Below are 27477 nucleotides of genomic sequence, written 5' to 3'. Positions count from 1 at the left end.
AACTGTAAGCAAGCAATTGGCAGGGGGAGATGTGGGGAAAGAGCCCCTTTCCAATTCAGTACCCTGACTCAACGGGATTTTAGGACCTAAGGGCTGCATTCACTGCACAGGCAAACCCCCAGACAACCATTTTGATCCACTTTGATCCACACCACTAAATCCATTTAAAGTATTATGAAAACAAAATGTTCTTCTGTACATTTTCCACATTTTACTTTCAGGAGTCTGAGTGAATTCAGCATTCAAGATGTTGAATGTATACTCAAGAGCAACGTGCTGGGTAGGATTCCATTATGCTATTTTATTGATTTACTTGAGCCCAACAAGTCAAAAGTGGCAAGACAGAAAAATGCATTTTCTGTGGCCCTAGGCCTCCCTTCCACATTCTTTGGCCCTTCCATTGCTTTCCAGAGCTGCCACAGCCAAAGGAGGAGGAGGGTGAGGGGAGGAGGCTGCAGGGGAGGGAGGGAGGGACCTCTCCCAGAGGGGATAACAATCAAAGTTAGATAGAGCTTTTGCCTTTCACTACTCCCTTTCCTCCAATCTTTCAGAAGACAGAGGCATCAAGGTCCTGCAATCCACTCTCCAAGGATGGCAACTCTGGTTTAAATAAAGTGATCCTGTGAGTGGGAACTTTGAGGAGAATGAGAAAATGCCTTGCTATATGGCTGACTGACAATATATCTTATTTTAAAATATAAGTTCCTCAAAGACAAGGGACTATATTTTTTTGTGAAGAGTAGAGGGTGACATCTAATAAATGGTGATAAGAAACTACCTGGAACTCAGCTTCCATTCATAGAAGTCTGTTTGGCTTGATGTGCAGTCACACTCCCAAGTTTCACTTTGCATTTCTGGGTTCATCAAACCCTCAGATTTCAATGTTGAAAGTCAAAGCGAAACCCCCCATGAAGAAAACCACACTGATTTTTACCTGCTTTAATGTCAATGTTTTGAGAAACTAGCATTAAATCAGTCCACTTCACTCCACATTCACCTTTTGGTCTCTATAAAAACCTCCAGTGAAGCGTCAGCAAATTTGACTTGCCTCAAAAATGCTCACCAATGAGAGGGTTTTTAATTAAACCCAAAGCCTTCATGTTGATTTTAAAATGTTTTTAAAGATCCCTCCAAGAATGTCTCATTTCAGTTAAGTATTTAAGGATTGAGAGAGGGAAAAAAAGGCACTTCTAAATTTCAACCCATTGTAGCTACTTTGTGAAAGCCTGAATCCCCCAAAGCAAATGCCAAAAGTAACTATGCAAATTTCTCCCTTAATATGCATACAATAACACTGTCAAACAAAAGAGAGAAAAAGAGAAACAGCACAACCAGTGAGGGCAGAGGGGGAGGAAAGAGGAAGGACGTTGGAGGGGGAAAAAGATCCAAAGATGGATTTCTTTTTCACCCATTTCTGTAACAGGTAGAATTACACCTATTACCAGAATAGGTCTGATTGGTAATGCTCATCTGATTTGAAATGCTCAAAGCAGGCCTAGGATCCAATTGGTCTGGGGCTGAATTTATTCAGTTCCATTTACCTGGGGCCATCTTCATCATACTAGATAGCATTTCTGGCTACTTTTCTGTACATTCCTCCGAAAGGATAGGACAGGACAGGGGCCAGTGTGGTTCCTGTGAGGCTCCGGGAAAGCTGAGAGCCGAATTGAAGAACTAGGAAGGAAGCCAAGATCTTATTGCTGGGAATGCACAAACAGCAGAGGAGGAGTGGCCAAGTCAAAGACCTGTCACGGTCACAGAGCCAGAGCTGGTCAGGTGGGAACAGGTTGGCTGGGATGAAGAGGGAGAAATCAGGGGCAGTTCTAGAAGACTATCTAATGGGAACATTTGGAGGCTTCCCATGCTCTCTTTTAAAAAGGAAATGAGGGACACCTTGGTGGCTCAGATGGTTAAGCGTCTGCCTTCAGCTCAGGTCATGATCCCGGGGTCCTGGGATCGAGCCCCACATGGGGCTCCCTGCTTGGCGGGGAGCCTGCTTCTCCCTCTCCTTCTACTGTTCCCCTGCTTATGCTGTCTCGCTCTCTCTGTCAAACAAATAAATAAAATCTTTAAAAAAATAAAAAGGAAATGATAACCTTGGGCTTTAGTTTTCTGTCTTCACTGATAAAATTCAAAGGCCCCAAATGGAAATTCCTCAGAGGTGAAAATGAGGAGAATTAGGGCCCACTTACCCATAATGCATTGCTCACTTACTCTTTGGCCACTCCAACTGGTGGCGATTTCCTTGTGGGTGCTGGCTTCTATCTCTCTGTCCTTAGGGCTTAGTCCAGTGCCTGACATTTTGTAGACATTCAATTAAAGTGCTCAACTCAACAACTAAGTGGACAAATGGTCATGGATAGACGCTACTTGATACTTTCAATCTGGACAGTCTTGGGATATTTTGGAGGCATTGTTCCCAGGGTCAATTAAATATCATCAATCTCTAGGAAGCCCTGTGAGTGCTACCCTCCACTCAGTTTGCCTTCTCTAGAACGAAAACAGCTGTTTCTTTTCTGGAAACACACAAGGAAGTGCCTTATGAGCGGCCCATCTTCCCGTCTTTTTGCCTTGTAACAGTCTCTCTATGCCTCAAAAATATAGTATGTGTGTTTCCAAGCTGCAAAGAAACTGTTGAAAATTAAACCACAGAACAGCATTTTAATGAGAACATGATTACCTAACACCCCACTGTGGTTTCAGATGGCCTTGTGCCAACCTTCCAAAATGTACCAGAAGCTCAGAGAAAAAAAAAAAAAGAAGAAGAAAGAAAGAGAAAAAAAAAAGTGATTAGCATCCCTTAGTGAAGGTAGCTTTCTTGGATGGCTTCCAGAAAGATCTCTCTAGAAGGACGTAGGTTATTGGTGTCTGCAGTTCAACAAAACTTTCTTCCTGTTTTGAAAAATTTGAGAGAAAAAAGGGGGGCACCCTTGAATTGGTACATGATGTCCTCAACTAGGTGTTTTTAGCAGTGAGCTCTGCTGTGAGCGTCTGTACCCAGCACTATCTCATCAACTTGCATTCTGCGCACCCACTTGCTATTTCTGTAGCCTAGGTTACAAGACCACAGGTGTTGATGCTGTGGAGTGAAAGCTCCACTGGCCCCTCAGAACAAAGCCCCAGCGAGCACTGTTCCTCCCTAGTTGGCAACTTGCGCTGTGCACGCCAGGCACTAGGCACAGAGAACAGGATAGAGGCGCTGGGGCTCACACTGGGGTCATTTCTTAGGGACATCCTTTCCTTGATCTAACTGGCCTAGCACTTCAGCATGTGGGGCTGTGGTTTCATTTCCATGTTGGGTTTCCTGACTTAACCCCTGAACCGCCTTTTGCAGTTATCTTCCTACCAGTCCAATGACAACCAGATGGCCCTGTGAGGCCACAGGAGAAAGCAGATTACAGAGCTGGGTGGCACTGTAGTGGAATCCCTTCATTCCACAGATGGAGAAATCAAGGCCCGGATGCAGTTTCAAGATTCACCCAAAGTCACACAACTATTCAGCATCCTGATTTCCAGGCTGTGGGTATTATTGCCCTAGTCATACTACCTCCAATTTCTTTCAGTAACATGGTAATTTATTTATTTATTTATTTATTAAAGTTTTTATTTATTTGAGAAAGAGAGAGCACCAGCAGAGGGAGGCAGGTAGATGGAGAGGGAGAAGCAGACTCCCCACCAAGCAGGTAGCTTGATGCTGGAGCTCAATCCCAGGACCCTGGGATCATGACCTGAACCGAAGGCAGACGCTTAACCGACTGAGGCACCCAGGCGCCCCATAACATGGTAATTCAAACAATCACTTGCACACAACCTGATGGGCACAGAGTAGGCATAATATATGCTACTGTCCTTCCTGGCAAAGTATTTTAGCACTGTGCCAAACCCTGATAAGGATGAGTGGGAAAGTACCACAGTCTCTTGTCCTCAAGCAGTTACTATATCTTGAAAGTAACAACATGTACACATTCGGCATCCAAACAATACAAACTAATTCAAAGCAGGGTATAAGAAGATGCTTAATAGCGTGAGCACAGGAAAAATGAAATGCTCTTCCCTCTTTACTCCCTTCACCTGGTTAAGTTACTTGGTTTATCTTAGTTTTGAGCTTGTCTCTTCCAGGAAGCCTTCCTGGATTTAGTTCAGGTTGGACTGTAAGTGCCTATGCACTTGTCTAGGTCCCTGTGAGCTCTATGAGGACAGGCTCTCGGCTGGCCTTGTGCACTGTTTTATTCCCATGTCTAGTACCTGGAACATACTTGGTGCTCAGTAAATGTCTGGGGAAGGAAGGAGCTGAATGTCCATTGGGAACATTTTAGTCAGGAAGTGGACTGAGGGTGAGCTCTAAGATTGGAAGGATTTGTATCAACGCAGAAGGTGGTCCAGAAATTGGTGGATAACACCCCACCTCCATAGAAAAATCATCACAATCTGGGCCGGTGAAAAGTCAGTTCCCATGAACAGAAGTCACCTTTGATGAAGAGGATCAGGAAGGTGCTACTGGGTAGACCAATGAGGTCTCCCCGACTGGGAGGTTGGGGATGCAAAGAGGATGATGGCAACCAGAAGGAAGATGTGTCACCCTTTAAAAAGAAGAGAATTTAAAAAATCCAAGCCACGAGAAAGCTGCACACAGCAAACCACTCACTCAGTTTTAGAATCTGATTTTGAGAAGTATTTTCCTACACTTAGCAATGAAATCTTTGGGGCTTCCCTTTGGTAGCAGGGCTTTTTTCACTCCTCAACTTTAAGTTTCAACTCTTCTCAACACCGGAAAAGAGGCTGTTTCACCTTGGGAAAATGCAAAATAGTCAGCTGTGGTGAAGAAAAAATGAATTGCAATCTCAATTACAGATTTCTTTGAAACACTGTGCTAAATTCTAAAAGGACCACTGATTCATTTCAGCCAGTGAGCCAGGATGAACATTTAATGTGGTGACTCAGTGGCCAAGGAAACCACTTCTCTTTGGAGAGCTGTTGGTTTTAACTCTTCTTATCTGGAGGCCTTTACCAAACAAACAAGTATCATCTTTCACTTGGAGGCACCTGGTAGGCATTTACAAAAAAGAAAGGAGTTCCGAGAAAAAGAACTATAATTGTCAACAGCAGCGAGGGCTCAGTTCCTCCTATCTTAGAGCTCATCCACAGAATTATCAAAATCAAGGAGCAAAATGATTTGTCTGAGAAGGGGGTGTGAAGGAGGAACAATGAGGCATAGAGAACAATAGAAGCGGGGATATAAACTATGCCCCTCCCCCACATCCAAGGCAGAAGGTGTTACCTTGGGGTAAAACACAGCAGGTATCTAACGTTGACTCACGCCATTCTCACAAGACATTATCTTTGAGGAATAGCCAGGAAAATGAGAGGCTGGAAGAGAGAGGAAGCATACTCTTAGGGATACCTGCCTGCATTCAACTCCAACCTAGAGCAGACTTAGCAGAGAAGTGTGACTTCTCTCAGCTTCTAAAGAGTGGTATCCTCAGCATAGGACTGGCAAAGAGCAGGTGTGCCATAAATGTTGATGTTGATGGCTAAACTCACGGCGAGAGGTAGGTACCACTTGGCATTATCTCCATTTTGATGAGGCAACTGAGGCCGTAAAAACATCAAGTAACTTGCCAAAGCCCCTCCGTTAGTGAACCCAGGTCTCTTAGCTCCAGAACCCAAGCTTTAAACTGATTCTGCTCCTGTGCCAAAGGTAGACTGGATGCACAAAGGAATTGGGTGTGTCAGAAGCTTCTTACAGAGCACTTCCCCTCCCCTGATTTCAGCAGCATCAGTCTCTTACTAATGGGCTAGTGCCTATTTTATGTTCACCAGTCTCAATTGTGGGTTGGAGGTCACAACTGTTTGTCCCTCCTCAAGAGCTTGTCACACCCAGTGTTCCCTGGTTTCATTTGTGCATTGGGGTTCCAACTGTCACTCCCCAGCTAGCACATTGGTTTCACTTCCCTGGGCCCTAATTCATTCGGGTTTTTTAAAAATAGGGATCTATCTACCAGGGTGGGTGTGAGAAGTAAGAAAAGGGGTGTAAACATAAAGCCCACAGGGGCCTCACCATGATGCTGTTCATGCATTAGTGAGCACTTAACAAACAAAAAGGCATTGTAATGGAGTATTTTTGTCCTTTCATGGTAGTCCTGTGTCTCAACACTGGCTGACATCAGAATCACCTGGAACATAATGTCAAAGGCCCCACCTCAGCCCGACCCAATCAGAAACACCAAGGTTGAGGTCCAGGGATCTGGATTTTGCCTAATAGTAAGCTCCCTGTTGTGTGGGGGCCTGGGCTGAGCTAGATGTTCACCTTTCCACAAGTTTCCATAAGGGATTCCTGCCCAAGGTAGATGGTAGGTCGAGGACCCAGAAGCTGTCTTCTAAATAACAACCCTCTTATTTGGTTGGTTCTTGGTTGGTAGCTCCCTCCTGCAAGCCAAGTAGTAATTTGTATACAGAGAAATATTCCTTCTGTCCCATTCCATATTGGTTATCTCCCCAGCTCTGTCTCTGGTAGCCCCAATAGGGGTAGGCTCTAGGCACCAGACAAAAAATGCACTTCCTCCAGGGCTGCCTTTCTTCTGTCAAACAAGAAGATCACTTTTAACAACCACAAAGTTTCATGAATCACCAGATGAAAGCTGGTTATGCTGTCAGTGTCTGTTAATGAAGAACATTCTAAACACACATATGCGCACATACCCACACCCAAAAATAAACTAACAAAACCAAAAATTCAAGACACTTCCAAATAAATTTGGTATTTTATTAATCACAAAGCATCCACATGCATCTGAAAAGTTGTAGTGCATTATTTATTCAGTCTGAAGTAAGATTTGGGACCTGAGACTATGTGTACCCTTTACAAAAACTTTCCTGGGGATCCAGCGCCCGAAGATTGGGAAATATCATGTGCCACCCTGTCAGGGTCAAAGTCCAGTAACCCATCCACCTGCACTCACTTGCTGCTGAATAGTAAATATCACTCAAAGAATTCAATTCTGGAACGGCAGTGTTTGAAATGAGCCACCAGTGAGTAGCCAAAGGGCCAGGAAAGTGATATAAGATCAAGAAGAAAGGAAAAAATGAATCTGAAGATAAACTCTGCCTATAGCCATTAGCCACATTCTGAGAACCAAAGTTGGACCCCCACAGGTAGACCAGAACACTCAACAAAGCAACTATTACAGTGAGTAAAGGACTGGAAAGAAAAGTTCCTATCTTCCTTAAAAATGACTGTGGCACAATTCACAAGTAAAAGCACAAATGTAGAGCAAGTTATTTTCAATGTTCTGATAAAGTTTATTTTTGTAGCTAAGGATCCCTGAAATGATTTTAACTGCAAGTGTCTTGGGTAGGACATCCCATCTACGTGCCCAACCAGGAGGTGAATGCATAGTGGCATTGTGGGCTCCCTGTAAGATTCCAACTCTTTTGCAAAGCTTTTCCCAGGCACCCTGGTTTGAAATGGCTCCTTCCTCTGAACTACTGGGCCCTACCCCTGGTAAGTCTGATTCTGCAGGTCTGAGGAGGGCAGGTGCCATCAGCTCCTTGTTTTCTGTAGAATTCTTTTGTGACCATAAAAGTTATGAACATCTGTATGTGAACTGTTACTACAGTGCAGATGTTGATTTGAACCTTAAGTCTCTTCAGACAGTTGCATCCTTTCCTTCTGCTTCTTCTCCTATAGCACCACCTTTAACTTGTGTTAAATCACATATCAATATGCTTTGATCTGACATAGTGTCCTACCCCAGAGAATCAACTCCAAATCATACCAAGACAGAAAACTTAGACATATAATGGAAGGATCTTGAAATCTATCCTTATTTTTTTTTTTTTTTGGTCTCTCAAGTTTTGCCACTTCTGACGGTTATCTTTTCAAGAAGTGCAAATCGATGAAATCACCCCAATGACATCAGTAACAGGATATCATTGGCCCACAAGTCAGACGCAGGTATTGGTAAGAAACCAACACCCAGACTTTGAAAAATAAAAGGACAGCCTTCAGACTTTCTCTAAACAGCATCACCTCCCCTCCCAAATAGCTTCTCTCCCTGACCTCTCTTCATCATATCCAAGCTGAAATTCCAGTCATCTCCTTCGTCCTCCACCCACCCACATCAGTGAGCACCAGATGCTAGTTCCTCAAGATCTCTTCTATTTTCAGCCTCCCACCACTCCCCAGCTAGCCCAGACCTTTACAATCCCCTGCCCAAGCTATCCAGATAGGTTTGTCTGCTCCCTCCACCTCAGCTTCCTTCTTCCAACCCATTCTACACTCTATTTAAGACTAGTTATTCTAAAGCATAACTCTAACCATATTATATTCCAACTCAAAATCTTCATGGCTTTCATGTTACTTGCCAGAATATAGTCCAGACCTATTCGCCTTGCCTATAAAACATCTCTGCTCTAGTTTCAATGTACCTCCCCAGAGAGAACTCCAACTATAGTCCAATCAAACTGGCTGATCCCTGTTGCTGGCGCCAACATTTTATTTGTGCTTTCTTATTTCACTCCAAATGTCCTCCTTCCTGCTCAGTTCTCTCCACATCAAAATCCTACTTATTTTTCATATACATCCTGCTGTGTGAAAGACCTTGGCCTTCCCTGCTGCACCTTGTTTCTACTCTGCGTGTCTTGTCCATCCTGCTCTAGCTCGTATTATAGTTCTCTATGTTCCTTATCACCTCCCACGTTGCCCTTACATGTCTTGAGACTAAGGACTGTGTCTCAGTGCCTGGCAGAGCTCTGCACATTGCAGACATTCAAATAGTTTACAGAAAGAAGGAAGGGTTGGGGTGGTGGGCAGGAAGAGAGGAAGGGAATGAAAAGTTCTCAGAAGTAAAAAAAGGAGCTCAGAAGGGGCCAGGAAGAGCTGGAAGAGAATCCACTATGGAAGGAGAAGGCAGTTCCGAAAGAGAAATGGAAAAAATTAAATAAAATGCTGTTGGACAGATCCTGGGTAGTGGGAGAGTGTGTGTTCCAGATTTACAGGGAAGAAGAACCAAGAACACTTGCTTGTACCATGAGAGGACTTAACACCGACCTTGATTTGATCCCAGTGGCAGATCCTATTATTTCCTTAACTCCCCACCTCTCAGAGTAGGGCTAGGGTCTCCAGGTTGAAACCTGGTCCCTATGATTTATGAATAGAAATTCACCTTCGTCTTATACTTCATCTAGATTTATTTAAAACATCTTATCTCTATAATAGTTAACTGTGAATTAATGTTGGTCCAGTTTACAAAGTTGGCCTGTAAATTACAATTCTCTGATAGGTGTCTGGCACTTCAGAGTCTGCAAAGCTCCTCATCTTACACAGTCATCTTGTTCGGTATTTGCTCATGTTTCTATTACTCCCTTAATGCCAAGTCACACCCAGGGAAACCCTTCTACTACATTTTCCAGGACACAGCCTGCTGCTTTACACTTCCATGTCCTTGCACATATGGTTCTCTGGGTAGGATTCTTTTAGCTCTTCACAATCTTCACCTCTATAAGCCAGGTTTCTTGGTGGGGGAGGGGGAGACCAGAGTAGCAGCACAGAAAGGACTCTCCAGATTCCTCTCCAGGGGATAGGGGGTGTCCATCACCGAACAGGCACATCTGGCATTCTGTGGCTGCCTCAGCTTCTGTGGAAGTTCTGGAAGAGGACTCAGGACCAGGGAGATTAGGGGACCCACAACCCTGGCCAGTGATAAATCACAGACATTCATCTATACACATCTGTCCCTGGCAACACAGGGAAGGGAGAGCTGCATAATAAAACCCACATCCCTTGCTCTCAGGAGAAAAGAAGAGAACTGTTTATACTTACAACAAAGTGGGACAGCAGGTGGGTAGGGGAGAAACTCTGATTTTGTATTGGCTTATTTTTGTCAGATTCTTGTGGAGGCCTCACACGCCTGCATTTTCAGCTCTTTCTTCTGCAGAATTTATTCAAAACAGCTTGTTCTATTCACAGGGGACACAAGGCATGGGGCCAGAGACCGCAGACAACAGGTCAGAAGATCAGACCAATTTAAGTGGTTCTCTGTGACTTAAGGTGGGGGTAAAGCAAAGATTTTCAAGGGAAAAAAAATAAAGCATACAATTTGAAAAAATATACCTAATTATGTATTTTTTTCAGACTCGGGGAATAAAAAGTTTGTTTTCACAATACAAACCACAGAAAATAGGTAAAGTTCAACAAAACTTTCTTCATTGGGGGGAAATGCACAGAAGAAATACCTTCTGTATATTCCTACTTTCAAGGAAGAGACTGGAGATTTCTCCTGGAACCTATCAAAAATGAGGTCAATTAAATGTTTATGTTTAGCATAAGAGGGCAGAGGAAGTCTTTGCCTACCAGGAACCGGGGACTTCTCAGTTTCTAGACCAGTCTGGTGACCTTGCACACCCAAACTCTTTAAACAGAAGCCTAGATAGAAATTCATAGCAATGCCAGAGTAGGCCTTCCCCTTACCTGAACCAAGGCTAAGGCTCAGAGCGGACATAGGACAGAGAAGAGAGAAAGCAGGAGCTGTTGGGACATTAAAAAATCCAGAGGGGCACCTGGGTGGCTCAGTCGTTAAGCATCTGCCTTCGGCTCTGGTCATGATCCCAGGGTCCTAGGATCAAGCCCCACATGGGGCTCCCTGCTCAGCGGGAAGCCTGCTTCTCCCTCTCCCACTCCCCCTGCTTATGTTCCCTCTCTCACTGTGTCTCTCTCTGTGAAATAAATAAATAAAATCTTTAAAAAAAAAAAAATCCAGAAACACCAGAGGACTTGGGTTTGTGGGATGGTTGATTATGATGGCAGACGCGCACGCACGCACTCGTGTGTGTGTGTGTGTGTGTGTGTGTAAAAAAGAAAGAAGTTGAGGGAGGGGTTCTGGCTGAAGGGCACGGAGAGTGGTTCTTTTTTTAGAGTGGCAAATAACCAATTTATGACAAAAACCTGAGCACATCCCATGGGGTGGCATAAAAGAAAGGAAAAATCCCTCTAAAAAAAATAACTGGTCGCCAGGACCCTAACCCTGAAGTGAAAATTTACTTGGCAGAGAACAAATCCCCCTCAATCTTGGGAGCTTAATTTAAATCAGTTTGGGGAGAAGTTGAAGATGGAGATGGATGCCCTCCCACTTTCATCAAAGATAAAGCTTTTAGCAATCTGGACTTGGGGACCTGTTTCTGGAAAGGATTCGTCCAAGTTGTTCCAAGTTGTTCAAACTGTTGCTGTGGATGTCACTGTTTTCTGCCCCCAAACAAGCCATCAACTAGCAGCACATGAGCCGATTTCCAAACCATAAAGGGACAACGGGGGCAGAGATGGGATATTCGATGCCTGCTCCCTCTGAGGGGCTGCCCCACCTGGGCTCTCAAAGGCAAGCAGGGCCCTGGAGGGCAGCACTCAGCAAATTGGACCCAGGTAAACGTAACTCAGAGGATGATCCCACAACTTGCTGATTACAGGAATAAAGGAGTAGAAAAACAAGGAAGAAAACCTGAAACACGCCACCTTGGTATATTTAAATGACTCTGAAAACTGTTCCATTTCCTCTGTTTGAAAAGAAACTGCTCCAACACAAAGCCATCCCCAATTTACAGGCATTCCAGGAAAAGCCCTATGTTTTTGGTTAGAAAGAGTACGAGGGGCAACTGGATGATAAAGCAATGACTTCTCCAAGTACCCCTCAGCACCTGTGGAAAAGAATTCCATTTAGGAGTGAATCTTCAGACGATTTTTGTAAGCCTTCATTTTAACCTGTTTTCCCCTAATGTAACACCAAGCAGAGATGGGGTTAATCTCTCTTTTTATTAGCCTGCTTTCAAAGCTGCTGCCTCCCCACATTTTCTCTCCAGGCAAGTACATCTGAAAGTCTCCAGAGGCCTTAAAAAGTCTAGCACTAAATCTTTTGAGTCATTTAATCCCCCAAATCTTCCATGTTTGGGGATAATTTCCTTTATGAAAAGAAACCCTAACCTGGTCCAATTCCGCTCTCAAATTTGCTAATGGAATAAAGAGGGCTCTCATTAGACTCATCCTTGTGGCTGCAGAAATAAGTATCTCTGGAAAGGCAGGTTTTGCTTTAGCCTGGGGATGGTTTTGGCTGCAGCTCACTGTGGCTTCCTCCCACGGCATCTCATCCAGCCAAACTCTAGTTAAATTAGATACAGAAGAAAGAAAATAGGGGAGGCAGGTGCCTGGAGAACAGGACTGTCTAGTGCTCAGGTTCACCCAGCCACGGATGAGCTCCCTTTCTGAGGAATGGGCTGCCCATCCTGGGAGTCCTTAGAGGTGGGAGCGTCCCATATGGTTGTAGAAGGAGCTCCTTGGAATGGAGACCAAAGGGGTCCAAAGAGCCCTTCCAACCCTGAATCTGAGTCTTTGTGACTACAGGAGAGGGCTTTCAAGGCACATTTGAGAATCTTTATTACTTCTCTTTCCTTCCCCCACCACATAAGTCTTTCTTCTGCCCCATAATTAGAAGTAAGAACATTTCACACTTTCCTTAAGATTTCATTTCCTTTACCTCACTTCTATGGGTAATGGGGGAACAATCCATTTGCCTCATGCATTGAGGTAACTGAGAAGACTAAGAGCCCGAGGATGGGGAAAAGGTTGAGGGAATATAATAGAGCCATAGTGGAGCTGAGTTAGTCATCTTCAGGGTCCCAGATATTAATCTGAGTGCAGTTGGGAGCCACAAAGAAGGACCAACTCAGGAAATCCAAAGTTATTAATTTCAATTTCAAAGTGATGGACAAATTATGGCAAAGGGCTATCCTAAAAGAATTCTGTGGACAGCTCTGGCTATTTCCATTGCTGTCTTTTATGTATCTGTTCCATCTTTCTTGGTCCCCCAAGCCCCAATCTTTCTTTTGATTCCTAGTATCATAATTTAGGCCAGTGTAAATGGAAGCTCATACAGTTTTTGTTTGTTTGCTTGTGTGTTTTGAATCAACATTTTAACGACTGAGCCACCCAGGCACCCCCTGAATCAACATTTTAAAGTCAAGAGATTTCACCTTAAAAAATCAGACCTTTCAGCTTCTCTTTAACAATTGGGAAGATACGGCCCAAACTCCCATATAGGACAATCAAGGATGGTGGCTATCCCCTTTAGATTCCCCAGTTCTCCACAGTCCCCACCACCACTCCCTATGGCCTTGTTTATTTACAATATCTGCAGGGTTTGTCACTTGTGCATTATACCTATAAGTAGCTCCAAAGTCACAATCATGGCTCTGGATTTAGAAAATTGCTCTTGCATGAACATTGCATGGATCTACCCACACACACACACACACACACACATAATTCCCACCCTATCATTCTGCTAATGTAAAACTCGTGGTAGAATGATCTCAGCGAGATCTCAAAGCCTATCTGTATGGGTGATCAGATCACCACATTTCTGGCTGTCCCCTGGCTCTGCTATGGGATGCATAGTTCTCTTTAGAGAGCACACCACCCACAGAACTGTAGGCACTTCCTCTTGTTATATAGCTGCCTGAGGTCACCCCTAGTAAATTACTGGTTTAAGGAAAACAATGCCAGGCTTTTCCATGGAGAACAGAGTTTGCTCACTCAATTATTTCCTAAAGTCGTGCCCTCTTTCCCAGCTTGACACCATAATTTTTGAGGAAACAGCACTGAGTCTGTTGTTCTTCAGATCCACAAAGCCACACTGAACCTGCCACATGAGCACAGCCAACTTTGAGAGCAATGCATTCCCTAGCAGTGGAACTAACTAGTCAAGTAATAATCATTGCATTGTTAATTAAGTGGCTTTGTTAAGGCCAGGGTGACTCTAAATTGTATTTGTTTACCAATCTAGCTTTTCTCTCTGTATAGATTTTGTTGACTGTTCTTGACTGCTACAAAGCTTCAGTGGAAATCACTAATAATCTGACTTCAGTGAAGTCAGACCTTTTAGAAATTCAAAATATGACTTAGATGTAAGATAAAAATGGTACACAGAAAACCAGTAATAATTTTCCTAAATTTTGTTTATTTCCCAAAGTCATTCTTCACTTGCAGGCATTAGAGACATACAGAGTTGAGAAAGGAGGAGTGGGTTGGGTGCAGTGGGGTGAGGCACCATTGCTTCCACCTAACACCGGCTTGGAAATAGTTGACATTTGATAGCACTGTCTCTTTGAGATTTGTAACCCTCTGGTAGAATTACACGCCCCTTGGGAAATAGTCTCCTGTGTTTTGTTTTGTTTTGTTTTGTTTAATCAGTTGGGAAAACATTAACTTTGTCCCTTGAAGTATTCCCTACTACCATCAATGAAGTTTGTAATTTTTTTCTCTTTCAGAAGCAAAAGTGGCAATTTCTCTTTTAAAAGACAGGGGAGGAGCCAGCGAGGGGACAGGGGACTTGGTGCATTCAGAAGGCCTGTGATGTTGCTGCCTCCTACCATCCACCGTCAGGAAGATGTCTGTCCGTCCCTAAGGTTTCTGCCTGACTGGCTTTGAGCCTCTTTGGGGACATACACACACAGATACACACATGCAAACACACTCACACACAAATCAACCAGCTACAGACTGAGCAACAGGAGGTGGCAGAATGCTTGCCACTATGTCACTGGATTTGCAAGCATACCCTCCACACCGTGGCCAAGGCTAGTTATTCCCTGGGCTAAAGCCAGCCTGAGAACTTGGGGACCCTGCCAAAGCCCTGACAGACCCTAAACCTCACTCTTGCCAGAGCCACACAGGAAAGTCATTTATTCATTAAATAGAGCTTCAGTAAACGATTAGAGAGCCCATTATTTCTTCATCAGTGGGCTAGCTGTGTAGAAGAGATCTGAGCATTCACTTTAAGGAACCCAGAATATTTGAGGAAGAGTAGAAAAGACATACACTCATTTAAACATTGAATAACATCCCAAGAGATGTCACTCAAAGCAGTATGTAAGTAGATGCCAAGTGACCTTTCCGAGGCAGGAGCTTTCAGAGGGTGAATAGCAGCCATTAGAGAAAGAAGACATTGTGATATAGTGGAGAGAGTCTGGGCTTTGCAGCCACACAGACTGGGTGCAGATCCTCACTGTGTGATCTCCGCCAAGTTCCTTGCACTCTCTGGATGTCAGTTTCACGCCTTGTGGAGTGATTGAAGGGATTACAGGAGGTCAGCTGCACATCACAAACACTCAACAAATGTTTTGAGTTTTTGTTTTGTTTTCTTTTGAACAACATCATAGAGTAGTTGAAAAAGTAGTTTAGGTAGGTTTGGCCCAGGGGAAAATAAGGAGAGACCATTCCTTAGAAGAGAGGAGGACTATTATGGAAAAAGTCATCTTATCTAGTGAATACTTTAGGAAGTGGAAAAGTATGAGAAGGGAGGCATTCTATTTCCTTTTTAAACACTGACTTTTTTCTGAATATGAAAATGTTTCATGCCTATTACAGAAAATTTGGAAAGCATAGAAAAATGCAAGAAATAAAGTAAAAAATAAAATATAATTCTGCACCCAGTGAAAATTCCTACAAACATTTTGTTTTTGGGGACGCCTGGGTGGCTCAGTTAAGTGTCTGACTTCGGTTCAGGTCATATCTCCGGGTCCTGGGACCCAGTCCCATGTCGGGCTCCCCACTCAGTGGGGAATCTGCTTGTCCCTCTGCCCCTCCCCCTGCTTGTGCTCTCTGTCTTTCTCTCAAATAAATAAATAAAATCTTTTTGTTAAAGATTTTATTTATTTGACAGAGAGAGAGAGAGAGCACGCGAGCAAGCATGCACACAAGCAGGGAGAGTGGAAGAGGGAGAAGCAGGCTCCCCACTGAGCAGGGAGCCCACGGGGCTCAATCCCAGGACCCTGGGATCACGACCTGAGCTGAAGGCAGACACACAACCGACTGAGCCACTCAGGCGCCCCATAAATAAATAAAATCTTCAAAAAAAATTTTTTTTGGTTTTCCTTCCCATCTTTTGCTAATACATATTTTAACATAACTGAGTTCACATAGTTTTGAATCCTCCTTTTTGCACCTAATGTTTCATAAGTATTTTCCCATGTCATTAAAAATTCTTCTTCACAAACATCATTGGCAATGGCCACATATGGAATTCCACATATGGATACCAAAGTCTTCTCTACTGTTCCACTAATGGACATTTAGGGCTGTTCAGATATTTCACTGTTATAAATAATGTCTCCATGAATACCTTTGTGGCAAAATTCTATTTCCTTGGGATGTTTCTATAGGTGGAATTACTGTTCTAAGTCCTACTGACTACAAAGTGCTCTCCAGAAAGGATGTCCAGGGGCACCTGGTTGGCTCAGTCGTTAAGCATCTGCCTTCGGCTCAGGTCACGGTACCAGGGTCCTGGGATCGAGCCCTGCATCGCATCGGGCTCCCTGCTCAGCAGGAAGCCTGCTTCTCCCTCTCCCACTCCCCCTGCTTGGCTTGTGTTCCCTCTCTCACTGTGTCTCTCTCTGTCAAATAAATAAAATCTTAAAAAAAAAAAAAAAAAAAACAGAAAGGATGTCCAATCCACATTCCCCACCAGCCACAAGGGAAAGACACTTGGTCTTATCTTAATATCCAGGTATTATCTTTGAAAAGAAAAATTTTTGCTAAATTTGACAGTCACTGAATAGCATTTCATTGTTCTCTTAATTATCTGCTTCCTTTTAGCAGATATACCTAAAAGGATCTAAAGTAGCCCACAGATAAAGGAAAACCTTTCCTTTGTCTGCAATCAACAAATAGTTATTGTGCAAATCATTTTACTCTGGATTTATTCTCTCTCCCCTTTGGGGGCAGGTTTGGAAGATTCCACCTTTCAGGTTTCCACCATAATGAAAAGTTTTGAGGTACAATGCAGCTGACACTCTGGGTCAAAACATAATGATTCTGCCACTACTGAGCTTTGTGAAAAGCAAGTCATGGAACCTGTCTGAAATTCTGGTCCTTCATATCGCCTCCTATTCTAGGATGTGAAAATGTGAGGATCCCAAGTTTTACTCAGTGACATAATAAAAGTGCTTTTAAAAGTTTTCTTTTAATTCTACCTAATGTAATATTACAATATAATTTCATCTAGTTATTATTGTGTCTTAAATTAGCAGTTTCTAAGAGTCCCACCTCTTGACCCCAACATCAGCTTTCAGTAGATGAGGACCTTCACCAACAAACATTAGGGAAGGGGTGCCGACAAAAGAGGAAAACTATGCTTCGTAGAGAAAAGGTTCCCGGCTCCCAGACTATCTCTGGAGCACCTCTAGACTGAAAGGTTTTATCTGAAGGAAAGGGGTTGGTGTTCCGGGTCCAGTCTGGGCAAGTTCTCTTCTTGGGACTGTCCCGAGGTGCGCGTCACCGCGCATTCATCGCTTTCGCTGGCTAACGCTCACATCTCCGGTCCCCCGCAGTCACTGGTGCGGTCACCCCGCCAGCGGTCGCACTAGTTCTCGGCCCCGCCCCTCAATCGTTCCCCTGCCCCACCCAGGCTCCGCGCCGGCGGGAAGCGGCGCGAGGACGGAGAGCACTGTCTGAGCGTTCACTGCAAACCCCAGTCCGTTGGGGACACTTTTAAACGTCTAGCCCCACCCCCGCCCCACCCGCCCCACCCTCAACCTAATTTCTTATCCCTGCGGACGCTTGTCCTCCACTGAGTCGTGGAAGACGCTGGACATGGGGCCAGATCTTGGTTCAAGTCCGGCTTGGAATCCTGGACCAAACCTGGCATTTCATCTCCGCCAGTCAGCTTTCTGTTTCCTCCGCATGGGGGCCTTACCCTCTGGTTCAGGGCTGTATGCCCAGCGTCTGGAACAGTGAGTCGCACATATTGGCCCTCAGTAAATATCTAAATGACTAAATGCATCGCTGTAATGGTAACACCCACAGGCTGTCGTGAAAATGAATGAGTGATTCTGTGCAAGTTGAACTCGTGATCTGTTACAAAAAATACTATTCGCTAAATTTGTCTTATAATAAAGCACACTTAACGTATTTTTTTAAGTACTATTCACTAATTGGTTGCCCGGAAATACACATCTACTTCTCTATCACCGGCTCCCTCCCTAATTATGCCAAATAATCCTCCCCTCTTCTGAAAGTGTTTCCTTATTATGTATACCTGATGCCGGTACTATTACTGTGGGTGCGTGTATAGCAGCACAACTGTGCTCCGAAGAATCATTTTATTTTCTGAATGGACTGCATCTGCTAAAAGCGCAGGGAATGGAGTCAGAAGCTGGACCCCCTTCCAGCATTGCCGCCTACTGGTTGGGTTATTCTGGCACGTCACTACCGTTCTCCGGGCCTCAGTGTCTCCATTTGTAGCATTCCCGGGTCTGGAATTCCATCCACGTGAGCAAGGATGGATGCGCCACACAGGGACGCGTTGGTCGCCCGCGCTTCCCACCTCCCTTCAGGCGCATCAAGCTTTCCCATGTTGGGGAACGCCTCCGGGAGGCCCTCCACAGCTCAAGATTCACAAGGTGACCTCCAGCTAACAGCAGCCGCTCAGGGGATTCCCAGGTTTACCCCAATTAACCTCACTGGTACTGCGGGAGCGCTTGCCCCCGCCCCTCCCAGAAGCCCTCCTCCCCCACGTCTAGCCTGTCTCTCCCACCCCACCTCCCTTTTCCCTGCCCCGCCCGCGCACCCGCGCGGCGCATGCGCCGCCCGCCGAGCGTGTTTTTATAAAAGTCCAGCTTCACCCAGAAACTTCAGTCTCTTGTCTGCGGCAGCAGGTAGCAAAGTGACCCCGACGACTTGGGTGCTCCGGTAGCCACTGCGGCTGGAGAGCGAGCAGTTACCATGGACGGGTTCCGTGTAAGTCCAGTTTCAACCTGCTTTTTCTTAAACGTACAAACACGTAAACTTAGAGCGCTCTCCGAGCGGGCAGAAGCGACTAGAACAGGGGAGGTGCCGGTACCCCGGAGAAGGAGCGTAGAAAGGAGTTTTCGTGCGCTTGAGGAGGAGGGTAGGATTGGAATCTTTTACTCTGAAAGTAGAGGAGAAAAGACTGGAAGGACCTTTTCGGTGGCTGCATGTGTCTCCCCCTTGAGTCCTGCGGTGCGCGCTAGGCTTGCACGCTGTTTGCAAACATAAGAACGTTCTGTGCACAAGTGCAGAGAAGGCGTGCGCGCTGCCCCCGGACTGCGACCTAAAGGTCTCTCCCGTAGGAGAGGGGAAGGGGTTTTTTTGGAGTTAGATCTGAATTTAGAGGTGGAGGGCGGTGCGCCGGGGCTGAGTTCCCAGAGCCAGACGGCGCCCCTGGTTAATTTCAGGCAAAAGCTCCTGCGGACCACTCTTGAGGCTAGGCGCGTGTTCGCTAAACCCTGCACCTCCTGGGGAGCTGTGTCAGTACCCCCCGCACAGTGAGCAGAGGGCGGGAAAGGCGGGCGGACCCAAGGTGCTGCTTGCCTGAGAGAGGTCTGAGGATTGGCCGCAGCAGGGAGGTGGCCAGGAGCAGCCCGCGCGCCTTGGGATTGAGGGAGAGACCTCGCGGGCATCGGAAGCGCCGCGAGTGGACCCCGGGGTTCGGTAGTTTGGGATAGTACAGAGGGAGGAGTATTAAGCAGTCATTGCGCAGCAGGACCCAGAGGTGTGCTCGGCGGGGACTGGGGTGCAGTGAGGACTTGGAGGGAAAGTGGGCTGCCGGTAATTGCGGCGCAGACGGGCAGGTGCAAGTGGGGAGACCGTTTGGCTCTCACCGATCCCAATTGCGCTGTTTAACCGTTGGTGGTTTCCTGGAGACTTTTGAAAACCCCTTACCAGAAAGGCTTTTCGTTTCCCCCGCGGCGCGCAATTCAAAGGCGCTTACGGAGGAGCCGCCCATTCTCTCCCCAGCACCCTGTGGGACTGAACTTGGCGAGCTGCCGGGCCGAACCCTGGGAGCTGCTGCGGCTGGCATTGGGCGTGGGCGTGGTGGGCAGCCGCGGAGGTCGGGAGTTGGACCACCCGGCCCTTGGTGCGCCCTCCGCCTGGAGGCTTCCAGCTGCAGACCTCCGACCCCATTTACTGGGTCAGTGGCGGGGTGGGAAGCGATCCGGGAGAGTGAGGAAATGAAATTTGGGGCGAGGACCATGAGTGCAGACCCCGTGACCTTCCCCTCCCAGTAAAATGCTGCACTCCCTAACGTCCCAAACGCGCCAAGAGATAAACATAGGGCAGAGACACCCATGCCCCTGAGGAGTACTAGCTGCGGGCATGTGTGTGGGGCAGTATCCTCTTCTAACAACCCTGTTCAATACCCCAAGCGCTAAAGACTCTTCGTTTAAGGCGTATTCTCCCTCCCCATTACATGTTGCTTGAAGTACAGAATGGTTTGTGTTTAGACAAGCGAGGGGAAGGCAATGTTTTGTGCCTTAGGAGAAAGTTTTGCTCCCCCCCGCCCCAGCTCCTTCCTCCCCTTTTCCCTGTCCTGGTGAATCTTCATATAGAAAATTAATCCCAGCTCCTCAGAACACAAGCTTCTATTCCCACTCCTCACCTGCGCCGCCCCCCGCCCCCCATCCACGCAGCCTAGGAGTGGCCTCTTTGTGTTTTGTTTTGGTATTTTCCCTCCCAAGGTTTTTTTCTTCCCCAGTGGGCGGGGTAGAACAGTTAGCGAAGATGTGACTTTGAAACCCTCAGAATCTTAGCGCCCTTTTGTTCTAAACAAAGAATTTTGTAATTGATTCTACTAAAGAAGGATATAATGAACTGACTCTGGGGGAGGATGGGGAGGAGGGTTGTAGTAGTCTATAATAATTCTCTTGTGCTCTTCCCTCACTATTTCATTGGGAGCAGAATGTCCTGAAGAAGGCTGGGATGAGTTTTATAAATTACTATTTAAAAATTGCAGAAACATTTTTTTGAACTTGGAGAATGACAGCTGAACGTGAAAGTTAATGTCCATTCCCTTGTCTCTTTTGCAGATATACCCTTCAGATAACTACACAGAAGATGACTTGGGCTCAGGCGACTATGACTCCATGAAGGAACCCTGCTTCCGGGAGGAAAATGCCCATTTCAACCGTATCTTTCTGCCCACGGTCTACTCCATCATATTCTTGACTGGCATAGTGGGCAATGGATTGGTCATCCTGGTGATGGGTTACCAGAAGAAACTGAGAAGCATGACAGACAAGTATAGACTGCACCTGTCTGTGGCAGATCTCCTCTTTGTCCTCACGCTTCCCTTCTGGGCAGTTGATGCTGTGGCGAATTGGTACTTCGGAAAGTTCCTGTGCAAGGCAGTCCATGTCATCTATACAGTCAACCTCTATAGCAGTGTTCTCATCCTGGCCTTCATCAGTCTGGACCGGTACTTGGCTATTGTCCATGCCACCAACAGTCAGAGGCCAAGGAAGCTGTTGGCTGAAAAGGTGGTCTATGTTGGCGTCTGGATACCTGCTCTCCTGTTGACCATTCCTGATTTCATCTTTGCCAATGTCAGGGAGGCAGATGGGAGGTATATCTGTGACCGCTTCTATCCCAACGACTCGTGGTTGGTGGTGTTCCAGTTTCAGCACATCATGGTTGGCCTTATCCTGCCAGGCATCGTCATCCTGTCCTGCTACTGCATTATCATCTCCAAGCTGTCCCACTCTAAGGGCTACCAGAAGCGCAAGGCCCTCAAGACCACAGTTATCCTCATCCTGGCTTTCTTTGCCTGCTGGCTGCCCTACTACATTGGGATCAGCATTGATTCCTTCATCCTCCTGGAAATCATCAAGCAAGGATGTGAGTTTGAGAGCACTGTGCACAAGTGGATTTCCATCACTGAGGCCCTAGCCTTTTTCCACTGTTGCCTGAACCCCATCCTCTATGCCTTCCTTGGAGCCAAATTTAAAACCTCTGCCCAGCATGCACTCACCTCTGTGAGCAGAGGGTCCAGCCTCAAGATCCTTTCCAAAGGGAAGCGGGGAGGACATTCTTCTGTTTCAACCGAGTCCGAGTCTTCAAGTTTTCACTCAAGCTAACACTGATCGGAAAGACTTGTATACATTAAAGAACTTTTTTTTATGTTACACATTTTTTTCAGATATAAAAGACTGACCGATACTGTACAGTTTTTTATTGGATTTTTTTCTTGTGTTCCTTTAGTTTTTGTGAGGTTTAATTGACTTATTTATATAAATGTGGTTTTTTTTTTGTTTTTCATGTGGATGAGTATCTGTAGACAGGACCTGTGGCCAAGTTCTTGGTTGCTGTATGTCTGGTTGTAGGACTGTAGAAAAGGGAACTGAACATTCCAGAGTGTGTAGTGAGTCACTTAAGCTAGAAATGATCCTCAGCTGTTTGTACATAAATAATCTCTCCATTCCAGTGGAACATTTTTTTTTTCCTGTTCTTAAATTGTTTGGTTACACTATGTGATTTTGCTGTAGAAGGTGGCACTTATAACCAAAGCCTGGTGTGGTATAGAAATGCTGGTTTTTCAGTTTTCAGAAGTGGATTGATTTCAGCACCTACAATGTACAGTCTTGTATTAAGTTGTTAATAAAAGTTCATGATAAACTTACTCAGCGTTATGTTCTGAGTTCTGTTGACATTCCTTTGGCTAACAGAAGTCAAAAATAATATATTTATGGCATGTCAGGTCCTGTCCTGGTTGTTGTAATATTTTGCTTAGCCCTTATCATAATTCTATGACAGGAACTCTGGCTCAGTTATTAATAGTAGAACTACAGTTTGTAGAGCAGGAAACTGAGGCACAGAAATCCCAAGTGACCTGGTTAAAGGCATGGTAAGCAGCACAGCCAGTATCCCAAAACAGGGAATCTGTCTTCAGAATCTTAAGTCTCAACCACTTTCAACTCCTAGACATTTAGGAACATCCAGCCAGTTCCTATTCCTATGAAAAAGAATCTTTCTGAAGGGTAAGTGTGTGTAAATGAGAAAAGGTCTGCAACACCATGTTTTAGATTTTACTACGACTGACCCCTTGTATAATCCAGGTCTGTGCTGTGCCAAACCTAGTATGCTTTTCTCCTCTGATTCTCTCAATCTAGATACCATCATTCCCTTTCCAAAAACAAAGGAACTGAGATTCATAGACTTTCTGTAACTTGCACTTTCAAGGGGACAAACCAGGAGTTGATTCCACCCATCGTTTCAGCCCATGCTATTCACCATACCACTGTTGTTCCTCAGAACACCTGGTCATAAGTCAACTGATCTGTTATTGAAGATAAAGCCAAAAGTGAATGTTTTCTTCATAAAACTAACCAAGCCAAATATACCCCTCTTGCAATATCTTCTATGCAAATCTCAACACTTGATCTATTATAACACCTAGCACCTCAAGGGTTTAACCAAGCAGATAAAAGTTAAATTGGTGCTTTCAGAGCTCAGAAGAAAGGTCCACTGAACCAAGCTCCTCATTGGCCACATTTTGCACAAGATTTTGGAGTCTTATGTAGTAACACCCGTAGCTATTTACACTAGTGTTGTGCAAGCCCCAGGCTCTTAAGTAAATTTCAGCTCAGGTCTCCATTTAAAGATAACTTCTAAATGATAACAGCAGCCATACCTATCTCATTTTGGAACACAAACAGGGCACTCCAGACGTGCACTCAAAGATAATAACCAGGATATAATCAAGGCAATATTTGGTCTACTTTTCATAATTGTTTCTGGCACAGAAAATCTATTTTGGAGGAAAAATTGCAATGTATTATCTTTCTGAGGCAAATCACATTTGTTGAAGGCAAATTATAGATCCTATGAAGGGAAATAACTTAATTACTTAAAATAGAATCCAATTTGGCTGTACATTTCTGCTGCAGTCTCTGGATCAGGAATAATTCAGAGTGGTATTCATATTCCACTTGAGAACACAATTAGATTTTATATAGGAAATTATCTTGAGGTTTCTTGGTTTTTCCCTGGGAAGCCTAATTGGATCACCCTTCATTTAAGCATAGTTTTACATGTACTCTTTGGAAGGCTTAGTCTTAAAACCATGACCATTGTAAAAGACTTCACTTGAACTTTCTCTATAAATATTTATTCTTGAGACAATAGAAGAAATCCTTGGAAGGAATTCGTTTTCTTTCTCCTCTTGGCTTGAAACCTAGTTACCCCAGATTCCTATCCTTTACCCTGGAGTCACAACAAAAGGAACTGAGCTGAAACAAAATTCCCAGTGTCACCAGTCTTAATGGATATTCCATTCTCCCTTGGAACAAAGGTGGGATAACCCCTTTAAAAAGAAAAAAGGGTTTGGCTCTCTCCTTGCCCCAAAAGCTCCCCCCCCCATCATTCTCCGTCCCCACCCTGCCATGTTCCAAGTGGCTCCAAAGCATTCCCTGTGTTGTGCTTCATCTGACAATGCTGGGAAACCCAGTCTGCTAGCCAGCCCTTGCGTGAAGTAGCTGATTGTTCTCTCTCCTCATCCCTTATGAATGGGGCCCTTGAAAGTCAGTAATGTAGATCCAGAGTTGTATGATGGAAGATAAAATATTTAAATTGTATGCATGCTGCCACCAATGGCATAAATATGACATCTGAGTTATTAATAACATTAAGCCTGTAACTGGGCAGGAAAGAAGATGTTTTTATCTTGCAAAGCCTTTATTTTCCTAAAATGCCCCTGGGCAATTCACCTCCCCCTACTGTGGACTTCTCAGCCTCCTTTTGTGGTTATGCCTATGTTAAAATAATAATTCTGGGGTACCCTTTTAAGAAGATAACCTACAGGTTTTATTTTATTTTTTTTTAATGATTTTTTTTTTTAAGATTTTTTATTTATTTATTTGAGACAGAGAGAATGAGAGACAGAGAGCATGAGAGGGAGGAGGGTCAGAGGGAGAAGCAGACTCCCTGCCGAGCAGGGAGCCCCACGCGGGACTCGATCCCGGGACTCCAGGATCATGACCTGAGCCGAAGGCAGTCGCTTAACCAACTGAGCCACCCAGGCGCCCGCTACAGGTTTTATTTTTAACAATCTAACAAGCTTGACTTTCTCCAAGCTTATTGTCAGATAGTGAAGTCCCCACAAACAGAACTGAGTTGTCATTATGTCCATGTAATACTGAGGAGGGGCAAGGACCACTGGAGACAAAATTCACATTACCTTAGAAAATAATCTGGGCATCCCCCCAACACTTAAAAATGTGACACTGCAGCCTGGCATCGTAGGGATATACCCAGCCCACTTTGAGGAGGACTCTACTTGGCTGTCAATGTGGCTTAGCCAGTCAGGGCTGGAGATTCAAAAGTTAGCCAGAGGAATGACCTTTCCATGAGCACAGCCTAAGAGAACATCGTTGAAATGAATCCTTTCAAAGCAGTAGCTCTCAACTGGGCAGGGCAGGTGGGGGAGGGGCAGGGGTTGCCCCCCAAGAAATATTTGGTAAACTCCGGAAACATTTTGGGTTATTATACTGGGATGGGTGGATAAAGTGCTACTGGCATCTAGTGGGTAGGGGGCAGGGATGCTGCTAAACATTCTACAATTATCCAGCCCAAAGTGCCCATAGTGCTCAAGATTGAGAATGCTTTTTCAAGATGAGGGCCACAGGATGATAATGATTATGAAAATAAGGATATATCCAAACAGTATAATCCCATGAAATTATCAACGGACAGAGTTCCAAAGTCTCCCTTCAGCACCTCTACCTGGTCTCACTTCAATGTGTTCTCATGCCCCCTGTCTCAACACACATTTTCTTCCACCTTTACTTCAACGTCACTTTGTTATAATGAACATGTTTTTCTGTTTGTCTTCTCTCATGCTATGCTAGGAAGACATTGCACAAAGGGAAATAAATGGTAAAGGGTGACTGCTGCAGATTTTCTAGCTCCCACCCAGTATCAGTCTCCCCAAAGACCACAATGTTTACTCAGTTAATCTTCACCCCAGCCTGTGACTCAATTTGGAACACGTCCCACTTTGCTCCTTTTATTTAAAAAATAAACAAGGAGTGATGAGGTACCAGGCCATTGTTCCATTGTCTGCAAGTGACTTGGATCAATTTAAAGCAATCCTATTAAGACCAACAATTAAAATCTAAAACCTTCTGAAAATCCTTCTTTCAACTGAAAACACGAAGTATTTGCAGGCTGAGTTGAGGGATCCACAATATTAAGAATCCAGAGAAGGGGGGAAGATTTTTCAAAATCAAACAAATAAAGGTGCTCAACCAAACCATACCAGGTGCTGGGTGTTTATCTGGTAGAGCCAGTCCACGATTAAGTTGATTTACATATTACAGTTCAATTAACTAGAACCCAACTCATCAACACTCTTAATTAAAGGGAATTACTTCCTCATATTTGACTCCATCAGAAGGAAAGTAATATTTATTAAGAACTAACTGAACTCCGGACACACTCGTCCATATGCTCCTCAGAAGAGCCCTACCAGTTTGGTATCACTCCCCCCATTTTCAGGCAAGAACACAGAGAAGTTAAATTACAATAACGGGTTGTGTTCTTTCCCCTATGCATACTATAAATGGCCCTGAAGCCGAACCACCACGTTCTGGGGCATGTCCTCAGGTTCTCAGTATCTTCAGTCCAAATGCTTCTATCTTTTCCAGGTTGACTTCTGTGTGATCACAAAAACAATTACCATTTACCTTGAGGGCTTCCTATGTACCAGGGTACTTAGATTATTTCATCTTCATGACCACCTTATGTAGGAGGTATTATTATCCGTTTTACAGATGGGGAAACTGAGGCAAAAGCTATCCAACATCATATGAGTGGTAAAGCCTAGATTTGAACACAGGCACGCTGACACCAGTGTGTGTCTTCTTAAGCACTACAGCAACTTCATCATCTTCTACCCTGTGAGCCAGGGTAAAAACCATGAGGTCAAAAAGATCCTCCATGCTCTTCAGTCCTCTTTAGGGCTCAATAACAGACACTTGTGTGATTATGCTTTGTAAAGCAACAAAGCAGACACTGATTTTTTTTTTTTGAAGATTTTATTTATTTATTTGAGAGAGAGAGAGAGAGAACATGAGCAGGAAGAGAGGAAGGGGCAGAGGGAGAGGAAGAAGCAGACTCTGTGCTGAGCAGGGAGCCTGATGCAGGGCTCAATCCCAGGACCCTGAGACCATGACCTGAGCCAAAGTCAGATGCTTAAGCAACTCTGCCACCCAGGCACCCCCACTGATATTTTAGAAAGATTTTCACTATTAGGGCGCCTGGGTGGCTCAGTTGGTTAAGTGTCTACCTTCGGCTCAGGTCATGATCCTGGGGTCCTGGGATCAAGCCCCACATCAGGTTCCCTGCTCAGCGGAGAGCCTGCTTCTCCCTCTCCCTCTGCCTGCTGCTCTGCCTACTTGTGCTCTCTATCTCTGTCAAATAAATAAATAAAATCTTTTTTTAAAAAAAAGAGAAAGGTTTTCACTATTAGTCATTGAAATAAAATGGGATTAAGTGCCTGGTACATAGTAGGTGCTCAATAAACATTTGTTGAATGAGCGAATGAATGAACACCCATGAATTTCTATTCCTAAGAGCACATCACACTCTAACCATTCTGATTAATGTTGACATGTGACTTGACCTCCTTCCTTCATTCTTTC

The 27477-nt window shown here is 44.8% G+C and overlaps 1 protein-coding gene and 1 long non-coding RNA gene across 3 annotated transcripts in view; one reads left to right on the top strand and one right to left on the bottom strand.

Moving 5' to 3' along the window:
* Window positions 1-27477, bottom strand: part of LOC129045635 (uncharacterized) — a 153154-nt gene that overhangs the window by 7086 nt on the left and 118591 nt on the right. The gene's annotated exons all lie outside the window — the stretch shown is intronic.
* CXCR4 (C-X-C motif chemokine receptor 4) lies at window positions 18636-22457 on the top strand. Of its 2 annotated transcripts, none has more exons than XM_045868946.3 (2): window positions 18636-18778; window positions 20869-22457. In XM_045868946.3, the coding sequence occupies exons 1-2, from the start codon at window positions 18764-18766 to the stop codon at window positions 21913-21915; spliced, it is 1062 nt and encodes a 353-aa protein (XP_045724902.1). In that variant the 5' UTR covers window positions 18636-18763; the 3' UTR covers window positions 21916-22457. The 2 variants fall into 2 exon arrangements, with proteins under 2 accessions (XP_045724902.1, XP_064442530.1); XM_064586460.1 differs by lacking the exon at window positions 18636-18778 and adding an exon at window positions 18812-18929.

Source organism: Mirounga angustirostris, unplaced genomic scaffold (genome assembly GCF_029215605.1).
Source record: "Mirounga angustirostris isolate CCGP_5_RB_7025 unplaced genomic scaffold, mMirAng1.0.hap1 SCAF_3, whole genome shotgun sequence".
NCBI lineage: Eukaryota > Metazoa > Chordata > Mammalia > Carnivora > Phocidae > Mirounga > Mirounga angustirostris.
This window is presented reverse-complemented; position numbering and strand designations above follow the sequence as displayed.